The sequence below is a fragment of the Ascaphus truei genome, chromosome 1, assembly GCF_040206685.1.
Source record: "Ascaphus truei isolate aAscTru1 chromosome 1, aAscTru1.hap1, whole genome shotgun sequence".
In the NCBI taxonomy this organism is placed as follows: Eukaryota; Metazoa; Chordata; class Amphibia; order Anura; family Ascaphidae; genus Ascaphus; species Ascaphus truei.
Window position 1 is genome coordinate 458,394,499 of NC_134483.1, and position 19,657 is coordinate 458,414,155.

The 19,657-nt window shown below is 41.5% G+C and overlaps 1 protein-coding gene across 1 annotated transcript in view; it reads right to left on the reverse strand.

Moving 5' to 3' along the window:
• Window positions 1–19,657, reverse strand: part of SNCA (synuclein alpha) — a 135,054-nt gene that overhangs the window by 3,235 nt on the left and 112,162 nt on the right. Inside the window, exon 5 of the mRNA XM_075565859.1 lies at window positions 9,348–9,440. Within this exon, the coding sequence (XP_075421974.1) occupies window positions 9,348–9,440 (93 nt within the window). The remainder of the gene's footprint in view (window positions 1–9,347; window positions 9,441–19,657) is intronic.

Genomic DNA, 19,657 nt, shown 5'->3' on the forward strand with positions numbered 1-19,657 from the left:
CAGTCAGTACAATACAGGTCTGGTTGGAGTTAAACACAGTTAGATGTAACACAGCCATGGGCAGTCTCTGTTAAAAAGGAAAAGGGCGTTTCCTTCCTGCATACCCTTCAGGGTGGATTATACCATGGTATGGAGGGGGAATTAAAGTAAGTGATACTGAATGTCATTTATTTTGCAGAGTAAAGACATGCATGGGATGTTTGTAAAAGGTACTGTTTTGGGGCTTGCTATAGAAAATTGTATGTTGTGTGAAGTGTATTTTGTTTGCTAAATGTGTAAGTTTTGGGATACAACTCCCCTGTGTGGTTTACTTAATTTGGTTTGGTCCAAATTAACCAGTAATAAAAGGGAGGGAGTTTCTTTCCCTGGGGGGCCTGCTGCACTCCTTGTTGCTGCAATGTGATATGAGGTTGTCTGTGGAACTTCAGTGAAAGGATGCAAACTTTCTAATGCAGATATTGCTGGCTACTCTGTGGCTGGAGACATCACGCTGGGAGAACTGGTTGTTGTACACCTGAATGTGGAATCCCTAATAAAAAGGAGGTTCAGAGAACAGCAAAAGCCTCTTTCATTCTTCTCAGGGTCTGATGCTGCTAATTCTTTAAATAAAGGCTGGGACTCAACCTTTCAAATATGGTGGCAGCAGTGGGATAATTGATGCTGTACCCAACATCTAAACCCTATGGTCCCTGATGTAAAGGACCCAAAGGAAAGTAGCAGCTTACCCTAACAGACGAAGATATCCAGGTGTCCTGACCAGACAAGGGCTGATCGAGCAGAAGAAATTGGTGCCGGGCGTGGAGGTAATTATGGAGGATGACGAGGGATTGGAGGCCACTGATGACACTGGGGACATTGGAGCCAAGCCCAAGACCCATACAGGGGAAGCAGTTAAGACTGGAGCAGAAGGAAAGGAGGAGCTTCTGAAGTGGCTGGTGAAGAGAAACAAGAGCAGCGGCGACAGGAGATGGAAGAGAGACGGCAGGAGATGGAAGAGAGATGGCAGAGTGAACTAGAGAACCGCCGTGAGGAACAGGAGCGGCGATGGGCCAAACAAGTAGAGCAACAGGAGAGACGGATGGATGATATGCAGCAGCAGCAGACGCAACAGATGACGGACTTGATGAAGCTCCTTCAAGCAGGAACCATAACACCGGCACCTGAGCCTATCATCCTCAAAGAGATCCGCTTAAATAAACGGAGCCCTGAGGATGACATTGAAGCTTTTCTCGTCATGTTTGAGAGGGTGGCCAGAGCCAGTCAGTGGCCAAGATCACAATAGGTAATGAGACTAGTCCCCACACTGACCGGGAAGGCTCAGATGGCCTACAGTGCTCTAAGTCCAGGGGATGCTGAAGACTACGAGATGGTGAAAGAGGCCATTTACAGGTGATATAACATCAACCCGGAGACGTTCAGGCAAAGATTCCGCAACCTCCGCTATAATCATTCAGATGGACCGCGGGAGACTTATGCCAAATTGATGGATCTTATGAATAAGTGGATTAAGCCGACCGAGAGGGCAAAAGAGGAAATTTTGGAGCTATTTGTCCTTGAGCAGTTCCTGGAGATTCTGCCACAAGGTGCGCGACTGTGGGTACAGGAACATCGACCCAAAACTGGGGATAAAGCTATAGACCTGGCTGAGGACTATTTGGCGGCTCATCAAGAACTTGAGAGAAGACCAGTGTTAAGATCTCCTCCCCCCTCATCACATACACCAGTACGGGAATCTTCATTTAGACAGGGGGCAGGTCGGAGCTCACTTATACAGGATACACGGGTATGCCATCTCTGTAAGATATCAGGACACATAGCCAGATATTGCTGACAAGGGAAGAATTGGCCAAGTACTATGATCACCAATGGTGGTGGATTCATTAAGGAAGTGACCATTGGAAGGAAAATGGTGAAGGCCCTCATAGACACTGGGAGTGAAAGTACTTTGGTAAAGAAAGGACACTTTTCCAAAGGGATACCAGTGGGCTCTCTGGACATACAATGTGTCCATGGACATTATAAGCGGTGTCCAATCATTCCGCTGCCTATCACCGTGGGTACCGTTACACATGTAGTACAGGCAGGGGTAGTAGAAAATATGCCCTACATGGTGATCTGGGGCGGGACTTTCCAGGTCTGTTAGGACTATTGACACACTGTTCAGCAGTTACCACAAGAGCCAAAGCGAAGTAGCAGGCTGAAAAAGAGAAGGACATGTCTTTGAAAACTTCTTTGGAGGGGCTTTTTCCTTTTCACCCAGAGATCTTTGGTGAAGAAGGGAGAGGCAGGAAATCCCATAGGCAAAAAAGAAAGGACAAAGCACTCGGTCCTAGAGAATTAGGGGTGCAGGACTTGGACGAGTTCAATAATGTTTGGAGAAAGGATATTGTAGAGGCGCAACAGCAGGACAGCTCACTAAACACTTTTTTTCAGCAGGTGGTATCCCAGACTGAAGAGATGAGCGAGTTTGGGCCTATACCATCATATGTATTACGGCAGGGTGTATTAACCAGGGTCCGCAAGGATCCTCAATCTTCTTTACAGGTGGAGAAGGTCATGGTGGCAAAAGTATTTCGGAAGGAGATTCTTCGGTTGGCACATGATGTTCCCGTGGGGGGTCATATGGGCAGAGACAAGACCTTACTGCTGCGACACACTTTATTCGAGCAAATACCCAGTATGTACCTGGCAGATACCTGGAATGCGCCGCTCCTCACCTCTGACAAACCCGTTGCGTTTGCCTTCCCAGCCCTGGTTCATGCTTGGCTGACGGGCGGCTGATCTGTTAAATGATAATGATTAGGATTTAATAGGCTGCAATGCTTCGCGTGTCTACCAGATGGCATAAATTCATGAATTGTAATGCAGTATATATATATATACTGTGCAGTATTGCAGCCAGCGGGAATAAAATGCTTCAATCCCTGCCTGGAAAATAACGCAATGCACTCGGGCAGAAAACAGTCACTAACCTCAATACACCCGAGTATACCCGAATTCGTGGGACTAGCCGAGCTCGAATAAAGTGTGTCGCCAGTGTAGGTAGAATATTAATGCATTTCTTTTGGCCTAATGTACATAAGGATGTGGGAGAATATTGTGCCTCTCGTCCTATATGCCCCATTAAACATCATGGATCGGGGGAAATTGATCCCTATACCGGTAGTTGGGGAAGCTTTTGACCGGGTGGCCATGGATGTGGTGGGTCCTTTACAAAAAAGTTCTAAAGGTAATCAGTATATACTGGTACTATGTGATTACGCCACCAGGAATCCAGAAGCAATTCCCTTGCCCAGTGTTACTGCTAAGAATGTAGCGAATGCTCTTATTCAAGTATTTGCAAGGGTATGAATCCCACGTGAAATTCTCACGATCAGGGGTCAAATTTCATGTCAAATTTAATGAAAGAGGTGTATCAATTGTTGGGAATCCAGACCCTACGTACATCCCCATATCATCCCCAAACTGATGGTTTAGTAGAGAGGCTAAACGGGACACAAAAAAGGATGATTAGAAAGGTGGTAGGTGAGCAGCCTAACAAATGGGACCAGTGGTTGCCTTATTTATTGTTCTCATACAGAGAAGTACCACAAGCCTCAACAGGATTTTCCCCGTTTGAGCTACTTTATGGAAGGCAACCCCGGGGTCTGCTAGCATTAATCAAAGATTCCTGGGTGCAGCGGGTTCCTTTGAGGGATAATGTAGTAGGATATATTACCCAGATGAGGGAAAGGATTATCCGGATGCAGGACATGGCTAATGAAAATTTGAGGGAGGCTCAACAACACCAGAAAGTGTGGTATGACAAAAAGTCCAGAGATAAGGTATTCCTTCCTGGGGATAAAGTGCTTCTCTTTTTGCCTGATAGAGAGAATAAACTGGTAGCTAGATGGCGAGGTCCATATACCATTGTGGAAAGAAAGGGGGCTGTGAACTACCAAGTAAGCATACCAGGAAGAAGGGACCAGTCTATATACCATGTTAATTTGTTAAAAGGTTGGAAAGAGAGAGAAAAATTGTCTTTGATGGTCTTGAGAGAGTGTGAACCTGATATGGCAGGTGAGGCATATCAGAGATTGCAGTTGGAAAGTAAGACGCAGTAACGTCTGGTGAGGAACTTTCAACAAAGCAAAGGGATATGTTGGAGAAACTAGTTACAAGGTATGCACATGTATTTACGAAAAGGCCAGGACGGACTACACAAGCAGTTCATAGGATACAGACTGGGGATGCAAGACCTACCCATACCCATCCCTATCGTATCCCTGAGAGACAGAAAAAGATAATGGAAGAAGAAGTGCACCAAATGTTGGAAAAGGGGGTTATTGAGGTTTCTACCTCAGAATGGTGTTCCCCAATAGTGTTGGTACCTAAAAAAGATGGAACAGTACGATTCTGTGTAGATTTTCGAAAATTAAATGAGGTGGCCCCTTTTGATGCCTACCCTATGCCCCGCATTGATGAGCTTTTGGATCAAGTGGGCAAGGCACATTATATCAGCGCACAACGCCAAATAGTGAAGCAAATTCAACAATATATTATAGAATTAAAAAGGGGGTAATATATCTGCGTACATGAAAAAAGTTGGTAAAAGGCATGTAGTGTGTATCACACTGTTTACCACTCGGCAGCTGTTAGCTGTAGATTCAGGTGCTTGCTTCCCTCTGCTGCTGCAGCTCAGTTGATTCTGGGGCAGGACGTCAGTCTTTTCACTCCCAAGGGGATTTCCCTTCATGCAGCCAGGTTCAGCAGCTGGTACTGGGGCTCGGTGAAATCGCTCCTGCTTCCTGGCCGATATGAAGCTGCTCCTGTACCTCGGCAGGTGTATCCTCTGCACAGAGGTTAAAACGCCGCTTGCTGGGGTGCCCTCAGCGTGCCACGGTGCCGCTCGGTCGCGGGACGCTGTGTAATGACGTCACTGTCTACACAGCAGTGGTGGATTCAATAGGGAAGTTTGAACAGTCTTACAAAGTCTCTCACAAGTGTCCAAAACAGCACACAGGATGAAATAAAAACAGGACAGGCCAATACATAGACAAAGGCCAATGTAAGCCTTGGATGTAACATTCTATTGCCTTATATCTGCTTACATTGGCCTTTGTCTATGTATTGGCCTGTCCTGTTTTTATTTCATCCTGTGTGCTGTTTTGGACACTTGTGAGAGACTTTGTAAGACTGTTAATAGTTAATCTAACATGAGGCCGTTATGTCGTAGTTAGACATGCTTATTGGCAAAGGTGACATTTTGTTTAGGCGGTAAAACTGGGTAGCTACCCACTGACAGCTGCCATCTTAACTTCAATCCTAACAACTTGAGATTCATGCAAAAGTTCCAAAATGAGCAAAACATAAACAAACATTTCTTTGAATACCCAGTCCCACGTTGGGTAGCAAATGTAACCCTCCTTCCCCTCTTCTAGGGAGTTTAGATCAGATAGTCTATATGTTTGTCTTCCTCAGTGTATTTCTTTATCAGGGAGCTGGGTCCATGTAGCTGGGTGGTGATGGAGAAAGGATGGGCGCCAGAAACTTTGTAGTTATGAACAAGATTACATTTATTAGCTGGTTCTTTGAAACACAACAGATGCCTTGCTGCATTCCTGGAGAGGCACAGTCTTATAACAATTTAAGTAGTTGCGTGAACATACAATATAACTTATTCCTCGTTGTGCATACGTTCCTAATATCTTCTGGGTCCCTACTTGGGCTACCCCTTTATATCTTTAGTCAATGAGACCTTGGGTTCTGTAACTTTCTCTGGCCATCCTTTTGTTAGTGCTTCAGTGCTAAGATCACTTTTTCTTAGGCCCCACTTTATACTCCTCTGAGATGCTCACAGAAGGAGGGTGTCACATTATCCTCCCCTGTGATGCTCACAGCAGGAGAGTGTCCAAAGGTATGTTGATACTCTACTAAGAGACACACAGTTACACTTTGGGGTAGCCTCTAGGGGCCACAGGCCTCCCTGCAGGAAGCCTGTACTTCCTCATCTTTTTTGGGAGCCTGACAACAAGGGCACATCCCTATCTGAGAAAATAAGAACAGGACCATCTACCCTTTTCCTAACTATTTACAGGGCTATATACATTGTGAGACCCCTCTGCTTCTCTCCACCAGGAATCTGAGGGTTGAGTGATTCTCCCTTCCTATTTATAATCTCTCTTCAAGTCCCTTTCTCTAGGAAGAAAAGGCACAGAGCTTGGCCTCTGCTGAGTCACCCTAGATTAGGTGACCTATACAGCATATTCCAGAAGCAGGGATTGGCCTGGCAACTGCCATACTATCTGAAAGGGAAGGTGTTCAATATCTAACTCCTTCAAACCCTTCAGCCCTTTACACACATATGGTAATCCCAAAAAAGGGGTTAAACAAGTATGGATAAACCTGAGGTACCTTGTGACCCTTAGCAAAGGATCACTACATTCATATTACAATACATCGACATAATATTCCCCAGTCCGTGTCTCTCTTTTGCGGGACACAGACTGGCTCCGGGTCATATGCGATCAATCCTTAAATACTTCAGGGTCGTGCAGATCTGCTAGTGCAGATTTGTGCTAGCAGGTCTGCGGTAGCAACTTTCCCTTACAGCTCTCCCCTGCATGTCCTGCCGGGGACCCTTGGGAGCTCCTTCCTCAGTCCTGCCTCTCCAGAGTCCAATCTAATTGGCTGAGGCCCTGTCCATCATAAGTCACATCCTCCTGTACCGGAAGTTGCTCACTGCGGCAGCACAGCATGCTGGGAATTGTAGTTTCCTATTGCAGACAAGGGGCCCGTATGTGTGTCACCTGCCTGTACTTACAAGGGGGTTACAAGATTTCGAAGTACCACCCATTTTGAGGAGTTGTTGCATTTCTTTGGCGGTGAGTGAATGCTGTCATTGGTATAGTGCTCGATGTCCAAGATTCCCAGGATAAATTGCTAAGATAACATTGGTTAAAAGGCAATGGAAGTTGTTTGATTGTTTTGATAACACTGTATTTTACATGATCCAAATGTTTCTAAATGTCATATAGTATACGGCAGGCCTGCACAACTCGTAAAGCGAGAAGGGCCGAACTGCTCCAAGGAAAAAAAATTTGGGCCACACGGGTAAAATCATCATCATCATCATCATCATCATCATCATCATCATCATCATCATCATCATCATCATCATCATCATCATCTCTCCTCCAGCACCTCTCATCATCATCCTCATATCTCCCACAGAACCCCTCACTATCAACCTTTGCGATACTCCCCATCTATCTCTCATACCCCCATCTCTCCCCCTCACCCACATAAATAATACTCCCTCTCCACATCAAACACACAATACCCCCCTGCACACCACACACATCCCACCCTCCCTGCACCTCACATCCTTCTCCCCCCCTGCACCTCACATCACTCTCCCCCCCTGCACCTCACACCACTCTCCCCCTCTGCACCTCCAATCATTCTCCCCCCTTGCACCTCCAATCATCCCCCCTGCACCTCCAATCACCCCCTATCACCCCCTGCACCTCCAATCACCCCCCTGCACCTCCAATCACCCCCCTGCACCTCCAATCACCCCCTGCACCTCCAATCAACCCCCTGCACCTCCAATCATCCCCTGCACCTCCAATGACCTTCCCCTGCACCTCCAATGACCCCCACACCTCCAATGACCCCCACACCTCCAATGCCCCCCCCCTGCACCTCCAATCACCCCCTATCACCCCCTGCACCTCCAATCACCCCCCTGCACCTCCAATCACCCCCCCCTGCACCTCCAATCACCCCCTGCACCTCCAATCACCCCCCCTTCACCTCCAATCACCCCCTGCACCTCCAATCACCCCCCCTCAACCTCCAATCACCCCCCTGCACCTCTAATCACCCCCCTGCACCTCCAATCACCCCCCGCACCTCCAATCAACCCCCCCCTGCACCTCCAATCACCCCTGCACCTCACCCCCTGCACCTCACATCACCCTTCCTGCACCTCACCTCCCCTGTACCTCACCTCCCCTGCACCTCACCCCCCTGCACATCACCTCAATGCACCTCACATCACCCCCGGGACCGCGGGGAATCGGCGCCTTTTTTTTTTTTTTTTTAAATCTCATACGCATGCCGTATGTTGTGCAGGCCTGGTATACGGTATAGAGCAAAAACAACAGTAAAGACATAAAAATGGCAAAAAAGAATATCAACTAATCATATAGTATTGGCTGTTGTTCTATGTGCTTCTGCCCTACATTTTAATGTCATACCTCGGGAATAAGCCCATGTAACAGTAACATAAACAATACCGTATGTGACTTCACAATGCCTATGTTAAACGCTGGGAAGAAAAATGGAACACGAGAGAGGATTAAACAAGAAGAGAATAAAGAAAGAAACAAGCTGTATGTTCAAGCAACTGACTGTGAGGGCATCACCTTTTATTAACATTGAGGATAGTACTTTGTGTCTTTGCATTTAAGACAGGGGGCCCTGACCCATTTTTAGGCCCTTGCTGTAGGAAAAGGATTTTTTTTTTCATAGGTGGACGTTCATGTTTCTATTATTTTAATTGGGGGGGGGGAACGGAGGGTGGCGCGGGGGGGGGGGGGGCTTTAAGAAGAAGAGATCAACAATAAATAAAAAACTGTTTAGTTCTTAATTGATATTTTGATTGAAAAATGATTGGCTAATGTTACAGTGATTTCTTTAATATCATTATATGGATCAGTATAAAGATAAATATGTATTTCTTCTCTCTCATACACTGCCCACAATTGTGCTAATTCTATTCAAGCTTTTTTTTTAAATATAGTAACAAAAACAAACACATGGTAAACCAATTAGTGATATGCAAAAGAGACGGAATCATCCAACCCCATTATTTTTATTCTGCACAATTGCTCCTTATTACCGCAGATCATCAAACAAGAGATGAAATGGGAGAGATATCATACTGTACAAAAGAAAGTAGTCAACCCCCCACTCCCTCCTCCATCCTCCCCCTCAATTTTCTGTTTACAAGGCAACAATAGGCAACAATAAAAACTATTTAAAATGTGGGTAATTAATATGATTGTGTTTTGTCATTGGTCACTTCTCAATTTTCTGCTATGATGTCGTTTTCTCACTGGAGAAGATTTGAGACCCAATCATTTGTATGGTCCTGAATTGCTGATCTCTTTTAAGCAAGGGGATCTTGACAGCATATCTAATAGGGCAAATGTGTAGTTCTAGGAGAAACAGTATTTTTAAAGTTGCTATCTGTGAAGAATAGTACTTAATAGAAATAATATAAGTTACATACTCTGACATGCAGTCATAATCTTCTTCCCACCTCCATAACTTTGTAAGAGCAGGAAAAGCATAATTACCTCAGGAGGCATTTCATAAGCCTCATTATCTGGATTTATTGGCATTTTCCCAGTATTTTCTGATATCCCTTCTTGTCCAACGCCTTCGTAATTCTAAAATGAAAAATATAAAAACAAAGACATTATTGGGTTTGCCCTTTATATTAACAGCTTTCTATGTTTTTCCCCATTTTAAATGAGTTAACATTTTATCAAAAGGTTTAGTGGCCTATTCTAGTAGCCTTCGTTAAAGAAAATCGCTGGGCCGGTTACGCCACCAGTTTTTTCAGCGTTGCTATCACGTTATTCAGAAAGCCTCAAATACCTGCGATAGCAAAATGCCCAAAACTGGCGAGGAGCCAGCGACGTGATGTTCACCTCTTTCAAAAGGGCTCACCCGGCTGCATAGAGAGCTGCACAGAGAGAGCCGCCTCTCCCTGAGCATATCTCACCAGTGATCGCAGGGTTTTAATAAATGTTTTCATACTAGCGTGCATGGGGTCTCTGGAGCAGAACCATATTGATTTCAGGTCCGTTACCCCCTGCTTCCCCATACAGGCCCCATAATGGGGTGCCGGTATCACCTATGCATTTAAATGTCTCACATCACGTGACCATGGGATTTAATCTCGTCATCCTCTCGTCATATCTCGGGAAGCAGGGGTTCCCCGGACCTCAAATCAATGTGGTTCTGCTCCGGAGACACCTTGCTCACATACACTAGTATTACATTTTTTATTTAAACAGTTTCAGTACCTTATCGGCTAGCCCCTATGGCAAGGAAGGGTTTCAACCTCAATAGCCTGTTTATTGGGAGCAGTGGGGGTGGATGAAGGGAGTAGTAGCCTCAGGGGGGGTGGTTAGGCCTGTCTGGAAGGTTGCGGGAGGAGTTAACCACTTCACTACCATAGCGGTGGGAACCACTATGGTAATGAAGGGGTTAACCTGTCCCGCTACCCCCTGGTAGGCCTAAAGACACACCCTTGGGGCAACAACCCCATTCACCGAATCCCTTTACCCCCAAGAAACAAAAATAAACACAACAACCCACCTCCTCTACCCCCAACATCCCCTCCCCCACTAAACACATACATTACTATTATCCAGATATGGATAATAGTGCATTTGCCCATTCTAAAATCAAACATTAGTCAGTCAGCATAAATAAAGTAAATAAAGCTTTCTACTTATCCCTGCCATCATGAAGGGCATCCTCATCAGCATATTCCAGGTCCATGTCCTCCGTTGCCAGCAAGAGTACATGAAAAATACAATCTAATGGCCCCTAAATCACCTTAGTGAATAATAACTGCTAAAGTAATTAAGGGGTTAACCCACCCTCCCCTGCTTCCCACCCAGAAAGGCCTAACCACCTACCCAAGGGCCACTATACCCACCCTCTACCCATTGATTCACAAAGTGGTACATCATACCCATATAATATGGGCACTATAGCAGTCAATGGCCAAGCTATTAAAACAATCAAGCACAACACTAAACAACAATTAAAGAAATAAATAAGCACCTAAACACAACAACAATAATAGAACTAAAAAGCCTCAACTACACATCAATAAAATTAATCTAACACCAAATCCGCTAAATAATAAAAATGATATTATACCAAAATAATAGAATACAATTAAAGAAACACCTAATCAACAAAACAAATCAAGAAATAAAACTGCTACCCAATCAACAAATGTGCTAAAAACAAGCCATCCAAATTCCAAACAATTTAATCAAAACAATAAACAGAAATAGAAAAAATACCAATCAATACAAAAAAGCATTTGCCAAAAAAATGCATTGCCTGTCACTGTATTTATCTAAACCCTGGGCACAGATTAATACATTAGAAGTCAATGGGCAATGAAAAACTTTTATAAGAAATAAATACAATAAAAAAACTGAAAAAAAGACAATTATATACATTTAATATTTATGTTACCTTTAGAAGTCTTCACCCTCCGAATCCCGGCGTATCTAGAAGCTCTCGACACACGACATCATAACCCGCAATCCATCTCCATCCTCCTTAAAGAACAGTATCAGGTACCAAAATCTTCTCTCTTCCATTTTCAATCTCCTTCTTCTATGTTCATCTGTCATTATTTCTTATTTTCTTTAATCTTCAATCTTTTTTCTTTTAATCCAAAATACCCCATTTAAATCCAAAACAGATGTTGACACATCGATCTTCTGTTAAAATGAGACGTACAGGCCTTATATTGGGCCTGTGATGTCACATTTTAGGGTCAGATGGTACAGCTCCAATCCGATTAGATGCTGTATCATGTCACAGGCATTTGTTTTAAAGGATGTGACGTAATCTCCAAGGGAGGTTCGTCAAATCCTTAAAACCACATGGCTATATCACATAGTATTACAGCCAATGGGATTGTCTTCAATCCCATTGGTTCCTGTACCATGTGATATGTTCCATTCTAAAAAGGATGTGGCATCATCCCTTAAAGTGATGTCACATCCTTTTAAACTAATGGAACATGTCACATGGTACAGGAACCAATGGGATTGAAGACAACCCCATTGGCTGTAATACCATGTGATATAGCTATGTGGTTTGAAGGATGTGATGTATCTCCCTTGGAGATGACGTCACATCCTTAACGTTTTTGTAAAAGCTTGTCACATGATACAGCGTCAATCCGGATTGGAGCTGTACCATCTGACCCTAAAATATGATGTCACAGGCCCTATGTAAGGCCTGTATGTCTCATTTTAACGGAAGATCTCGACGTGGCAACATCCATTTTGGATTTAACATGGGGTACTTTGGATTGAAAGATAGAAGATTAAAGAAAAGAAGAAAATAATGACAGATGAAGATAGAAAAAGGAGAAAGAAAATGGAAGAAAGAAGATTTTGGTACCGGATGCTGCTCTTCAAGGTGGATGGAGATGGATTGCGGGTGATGACATCACATGTCGAGAGCTTCCAGATACGCCGGGATTCGAAGGGTGAAGACGTCTAAAGGTAAGATAAATATTGAATGTGTAAATGTCTTTTTTTCAGGTGTTTTTTATTGTATTTATTGAATTTTATGTTTGTCATTGCTTATTGACTGCTAATGTATTAATCTGTGCCCCTTTAGGGTACAGATACATACAGTGACAGGCAATGCATTTTTTGACAAATGCTTATTTTGTATTGATTGGTATTTTTTCTATTTCTGTTTATTGTTTTGATTAAATTGTTTGGAATTTGGATGGCTTTATTGAGTTCATTTGTGGATTGTGTAGGGGTTTTATTTCTTGATTTGTTTTGTTGGTTAGGTGTTTCTTTAATTGTATTCTATTATTATAGTATAATATCATTTTTATTCTTTAGCAGTTTTGGTATTAGAATAATTATTCGCTAAGGTGATTAAGGGGTTGGGGGCCTTTATGTACTCTTGCTGGCAACGGAGGGCATGGACCTGGAGTATGCTGACGAGGATGCCCTTAATCATGGCAGGGGTAAGTAGAAAGTTTAATTTACTTTATTTATGCTGGACGGCTAATGTTTGCTTTTAGAATGGGCAATGGATAATTGTTATTTTTGCCCATTACTGTACTGTATGTGTTGTTGGGGGTAGAGGAGGTAGGTATTAGTATTGTTGTGTTTTTGAAAGTTTAGGTGGGTAGCAGGGAGGGTAAACCCCTTCATTACCTTAGCGGTATTAACCGCAAAGGTAATGAAGGGGTTTACTCCACCCACAACCCCCCCACAAGGCCTAAACACCCACCAAGGGCCAAATACCACCATCACCCACCCTTGCTACCCACAATAAACATGGCACTGGTAGTTAACCCCTTCTTTGCCTTAGCGGTCAGTGGCTAAGTTTATGAAATTGCCTGTAAATGCTTTTTCATTGCATGAGATTCATGCCAGGGGTCTCCGGTGCTGGCATTAATGTGTATAAGCTCCAGAGACTCCCAGCATCAATCCGATACAGGAAGAAAGCATTTTTTTCTAAGTCCTCTCTTGCCACCTTCTCAGCAGCTTCTCCCCAGCCTCACGCCAATTTTTCCTGGCATGAGGATTTTAGGAGAAAATCGCCATTCTAGAGCCGCGATTAGCCTCGATAAACTAATCGAGGCTACTAGAATTGCACGAGTTTCAAAACCTGCCGATAAGTGGCTTATCGCCGCTCACCCGGCAATGTGTTTTGGACGGCAGCAAAAATTGGCGATTCATGCCTTTATTGCCAACTTATCGAGGCTTTCTAAATAACAGTAGGCATTTTGGCCGAAAAGACCTCGATAAGCGGGTTATCGAGGCTTATAGAATAGGCCCCTTAATTTCTTCATCTGTACTGCATACAATATTTGTTTTAAAGATTATTTAACATTACAGAGAGAGCACATGTGATGTGTTTTCAGTTGCAATAGAGTTAATAGTAATACCATGGTGAGCGCTGTGCATGCCAACCATACTGTACCAGCACTCATTAAATCCTGATTTCAGAGTTACTCCTCAAAGGTGAAGTGCATGTGCGAATAGTGGCTGCCGGCGATATTATATACACTCGAATGATTGTTGACGAATGTCACTTTTTTAAAATCAATCCACGAATATTCATACAGTACATTACTCGGTAATAAATGGGATATTCACAGCAAATTAGAATGTTGGTGAATAATTCTCCCATCTCTAGTCTGGTGGCAGACATCCTTGTCAGTCAGTGGTTCTCATGCTATTCTTACAGAGAGGGCCAACCATGTCTGTGAACCAATTTTGGATTTCCTCTTTGGGCAAGCCAGAACCTGACTAATGGTAAAGAAAAATCTTCCCTGTAGCAACACATAACTATAACTAATGAATCAGTAGCTTGATGTGTTGCCACCACAACAACAAAGAAGCCCAAGAGGAAGAAGAACAATTAACAAAAGAATCTAAAAACTGCTGAATGTGAAGGGAAGGAGAAAGTCAACCAAGCAAAAAAAAAAAGCAATTAATGTTAGTTTGTGCAATTGTTGTGACAAGCATAGCAGACATCAAAGACAAATATATACATAGTTACAATGTGGTAACAGATAATTAATAAGAAAAATACTCTTACTTTCTTTATACAGTAGTTATAATTCCCTGACTGTTTCTAAATTAACTTGTCTACAACCAACAATAGGCAAAGCAGTATTCAGATAGTTGTCTATTTTAGTTAACACAGCAATCCACTCTACAAATCGATTTTTTTTACGTAACTTAAACATATGGGTCACTTGGAACTCATACTTTGTGCCCGGACTTCAGGGGAACTCCCAAGATATTTGTAGTTTTTTTGTACCGGTTTTGACACACCGAAAAACAACAAATATGGCCATGAGGTCAAGAATAGAAAGTAGCAGTGCAGTTTCCAGATGATGTTGCAACATTTTATTGGCCGAGAGAATAATCCCCGACCTGGTGGCCATTTTGGGTCAGAAAGAGCAAGGATTCATGCCTGGTGGACAATTGTATTCATTGTTCTGAAACCGTTTGTTCCCCAGATTTCAGTCTACCTTGAATCAGCTCTGCAGGACCTCCTGGTTCAGGTAAGTTTTAAAAAATGCTACCAGTCTGGATTTCTGCTTGAAGATATTCCATTAACTTAGTTGTCAAGTTTGGGTGACAATGTAAATGGAGATTCCCTATTTCATACCTGGTAAGAAGATTTTACTGTTTTTTTTTGTTTCCTTGGCAGTTTCTTGCCTAAAAAAATTGTGAAAAACTACAGAACCCATCTGCATCCTATTTAATAAAGGGGAAATAGGTAACGAAAGCAGCCCTGGAAAACGAGCAAATACATGTTCTGCTGAAAAGCACATTAGCATGTAAATGATGAGCAGAATCCACAAAAATAAATAATCAGCCGTATTCAATATGCTATGAAGAACAATTTGCTAAGCTAACTTCTCAAATATAGTGCCACAATTTATTTGTGGCGGGTTCATATGGGCGACAAAAACAGTAAAGCAGAGAAGTGACGATTGAAATAGTCAAAGAGAGCAGCGAAATAGATTTTGGAATCATGTAAAACACCCGTGAATAAGGGAAATCACCAGTGAATCAGGTCAAACACCTCTGAAAGTGCCTATATACATCCCTGGTTATTCCCACTATGCCTTTCCCCCCAAAGGAAGCAATGTAACTGTGTTTGGGAGATGCAAGTTAAAGAAAATGCATAGGATAGAGAATGGTGAGTAAAAGAGATGAGAGGATTATGAGAATGCAAAAAATGGCTCAATTTGATGAGAGAGATAGACAGGAAGAGAGGTGGAGACAGGGACAAGAGGCAGCTGGAGGAAGAAAGGTTGAGGAGGCAAAGAAAACAGAATACACTTCCCCAGACAAACCCGTTTAGACCTCCCTGAACAAGAGAATCTTGTGCCGAATTGTATCATGGCTCTATAAGAAAATAACACTAAACCTATGAAAGACAGGAATAATAGAGTGCCTGGTCTAGTCATGAACATGCTACATTATTTAGTCTATGGGTCTTTTAAAACTATCAGCGTTGTAGTAGTGGGGATGTCACAGTCAACATATTCAAGTTGTATTTTGCAAAGTGGTAACATCCCTGAAAAGAAATGCGCTAGTCTAGATACAGTTTCTCAGTAAGAGGACAGCAAAGCATGACCTGTACCAATGGGATTTTATAACATTGCAGGCATACAAAACATTGCATGTAGCATAATCACCACCCATTGAACAAGAAAATGTATTTTGCAATAGGATATAGTTGGGATATACAATAATTATATATACCTATTGTCATGATTCTGTCCCACAATACTCCTCATAGACCTGTATGGGTACACAGAGGAGTCTGGTTCAGACCCAGAACTGGTAAGAACCAGAACTGTCCATGAGGCCAGCTGACATCTTATTTTAGGTATAAAACCCCAACCAGTCTGTTAGTTCTTTGCTTGTCAAACGTTCTGTTTACTGGTCAGGAGTCAGGTTATTCTTTTTCCCTGGCTCTGCAACTTTCCCTGTTCCTTTTTATCAGGGTTCCAGTTCTACTGAGATTCAGGAACCTTCTTGTTTTTATCTTGTAGTCCCTTTGTACAGTATTATTTTGCCCCCTATTTATTTAATTGTCCCATACTACATTTCTATTTGCATGTAGAACTGCAGTTTCTTGCAGTTTGCTTTAATTTCTCTAGTTATTCTCTATGCATCTCTTGCCCCCTGCTTTTTGTCTGTCCCATAGCTACCATAGCTTTTTGGTTTGGCTCTGTACATTTTAAAGACTCCATTTTGTTTTCCCTATCTTATTATTTTTCTGTTACTTTAAATTCAATCAGTATTTATATATTTTGGTTCTGTCCTTAGTGGGTTTCCATGTTAACTCCGAGGGTTCCATACATCCTGATACATATACGTATACATAAGGAAATACAAAGTATTGAATCTGGATATTAAAAAGTAATCTTTCCTACATAGTGACAGTGCTCTGCCATCCAAGTGTTATATTTTCATTCTTTTATTATCTTCAAAGCAAGAAAGAAATGTATTAATTTTATTGACAGAATGGAAACTTACAGTAGAACAGAATTAAAACATAGATGAACAGGCATTTCCTATCTAAATACAGTAAAAGCAAAAACAATGTTACCCAATGGTGTATGTTAACCTCACTTTTCTTGTCTTTTAAAGACACACAAACCATTGCCTCATTATTCTGATTCTATAATTAAAATGTTTAAAATGAGAACTTAATTGTTTCTAGTGGTGGTTTATTGAGAGTCTGGAGGTGTTGGTAATGCTAGTTATTTAGTCCCAAACACTGAGTATTTCAGTACAATGACAATGGCACACAATGTGCAGCATGAACCATCAATCTTAATCTAAACCACAATACTATTTTTTCCAACCTTCTGGGAAAAACAAAAAACATTGCACTTATCTTCATGGGACCGCTACACTTAAAAACAACTGTTTAGGATATGAAACAAAGGCCACAGTTTAGCAGCAGCACAATATTAATGCAGGTTGCATCATTTGTGGGAACCAAAAAATACTGAGCATTAGCTATTTCTTCAAAATAGAACATTTCAAAATAAAGTATATAATCAGGCTTAGAATGGAACAGTAAAGTTAGATTATAACATAAGCAAAGCTGGTAAGAGTAAGCATGGCACAAACTACTTGCAGTTAAGAAAAAAGGTTACAATCCATCACTTACAGGATATTACAGAGTTCAAAAAGAGATCTTCCAGGATGTAGAATCTCTGAGGTCTGACCCTTTAACCTTGTACTACACAAGATCCAGGGGCTGGCATTGCTATTGTAGAATGAACACGCTCTGTCTTGTTTGTAATGAACGCCAAAGACAGATAAGCTAAATTAAAGTATTGTGATGATAATGCATTTCTGAGAGCCGCAGAAGGCAAAACATGGCTCAGATACACTATGTTCTTATAAAATACAGTGTGAATGGTTTATAAACAGTTTTTTTTTTAATCCCAGAGGCGCAATGGATCCTGCTAAGGCATTACTACAGTATATCCATTGTTTAAAACCTTGCTAATTATTAGGATTTACTAGCAACAAAATTCTGAAGAAGAGCATCTTGACACACATTGTACTATTTATTTCTGTTTATGAACACATCAAAACTAAAAACACATGTTAATTAAATTTCTTGTATTTTATCCAGATCTCATAGCAGGAATGATTTATGCCTCTTCAAAGCAGGTACATATTTTCTATGCCTCTCAATATGAGTGAATACATTTCACCTGATTTGCTATATTTGATATGGCGTGCCTGACTTCTCCCATTTTAATGCAGGTAGAAAAATGATGGCCAGAGATTAGGAATGCCATTCCAGTTATATCTCATGCTGGGTTTAAGTCTCCAGATATACAGTAACCTCATCCCCAACATTTCCCTGCTATAATGGGGAAAATAGTTTCATTTACATTAAGCATCCCACCCTGAATGCTTCTCAGAGTTAATGTAATAACAAAACATATGTTTTTCCTTTACATGATTCAAACATAACAACTTCAGGAGGAGACTGAGGATGAATCCTTATATTCAAATTGTTTAGAAAAGTCTATGATATGATTTACTGAGGCCAAAGTAAACATATAGTAATACTAGCTATTAAGGAATCATACAGGTGACAATACAATTATATAGAAGGGGACCAACAGATCGTGAGAGGCTGTTAAGTGGAACTATATTTATCATTCAACTTTCACTTACCTGTATTAAAAACTACCTGTCATTCCATAACCCACAGCTAAATATTGAGTGTCAACATGTTATTTTACGGGTTGTATTTCCCGATCTGCACTTATATGAAGGGTTTATATCTTACACATAAAATTGAGTTTTATTAATAAACAGTTGCTGCCACATCTATTTAATATTAGAATATTATTATTTTATACTGTTCTAGAATAGCAAGGTTATTGTTGCTATAACTAATGTGCCTACACATCTCCTTAGAATCCCTAAAAAAACACATACAGGCTGCTACAGTAAATCATTAAATCAATTACTGTAAGTGAAAATGAAGGTACTGTATATTTGAAACTGGGTAAAATAGTACAAACAAATACATACTGTACTGTACTGTATGTAACCAGGGGATTAAAGAATCAAATATAAAACCTAAAGAGAAGCATTAGAAGGGTCTTAAAAATTAATCTTGGAAGTTTTTACAGATACTATCTAAATCACATATATAGGAAAGACTAATATTTAATACTGTAGCTGGTCAAATTCTGCCCTCAAATATCCTATTGCAAATATCTAGAATAGCACATTATTGTAAAAGTCCCACAATATAATTGGTATGATGGATGTTGAGGTTTTTATCTTGTGATTACACAGTATTTTTACTCATCTTTAAATTCTGCTGCACCTGACAGTGAAATACTCTATGTCGGTAACGAAATGCCCTCAGGAGGTTTTCACTCCATCATGTTGTTTACACCTCCTAATATCTGACAATAATCCTGATGCCTCCCGTCCTGACGTACTCTTGTGGGAATGTCTACAAATGGTCTTCATGAATAATACTTTATGATTTGCCTCAGTGCAGAGAAAAACTTTGTTTGCTAATCAAAAGGTGCAAATGCCAGGATTGATCAAGTTCTGACGTGGACACTCTGATTCAGCTTTAACTGATTTTCAAGTATGTGGCCAGCAACAACGGATTGGGACGGGGTCATACCCCACTTCTGAGCTCTATTAATCCGTACTACTGTAACTCGGATAAATATTAATTAAAAAATGTATCTTAATTTACTATGATTGTGAAGAAAATGTATTTCCTGACTATATTTACTGGCCAAGAGAGGAGTGCACACACAAGTTTTTCACGTTGA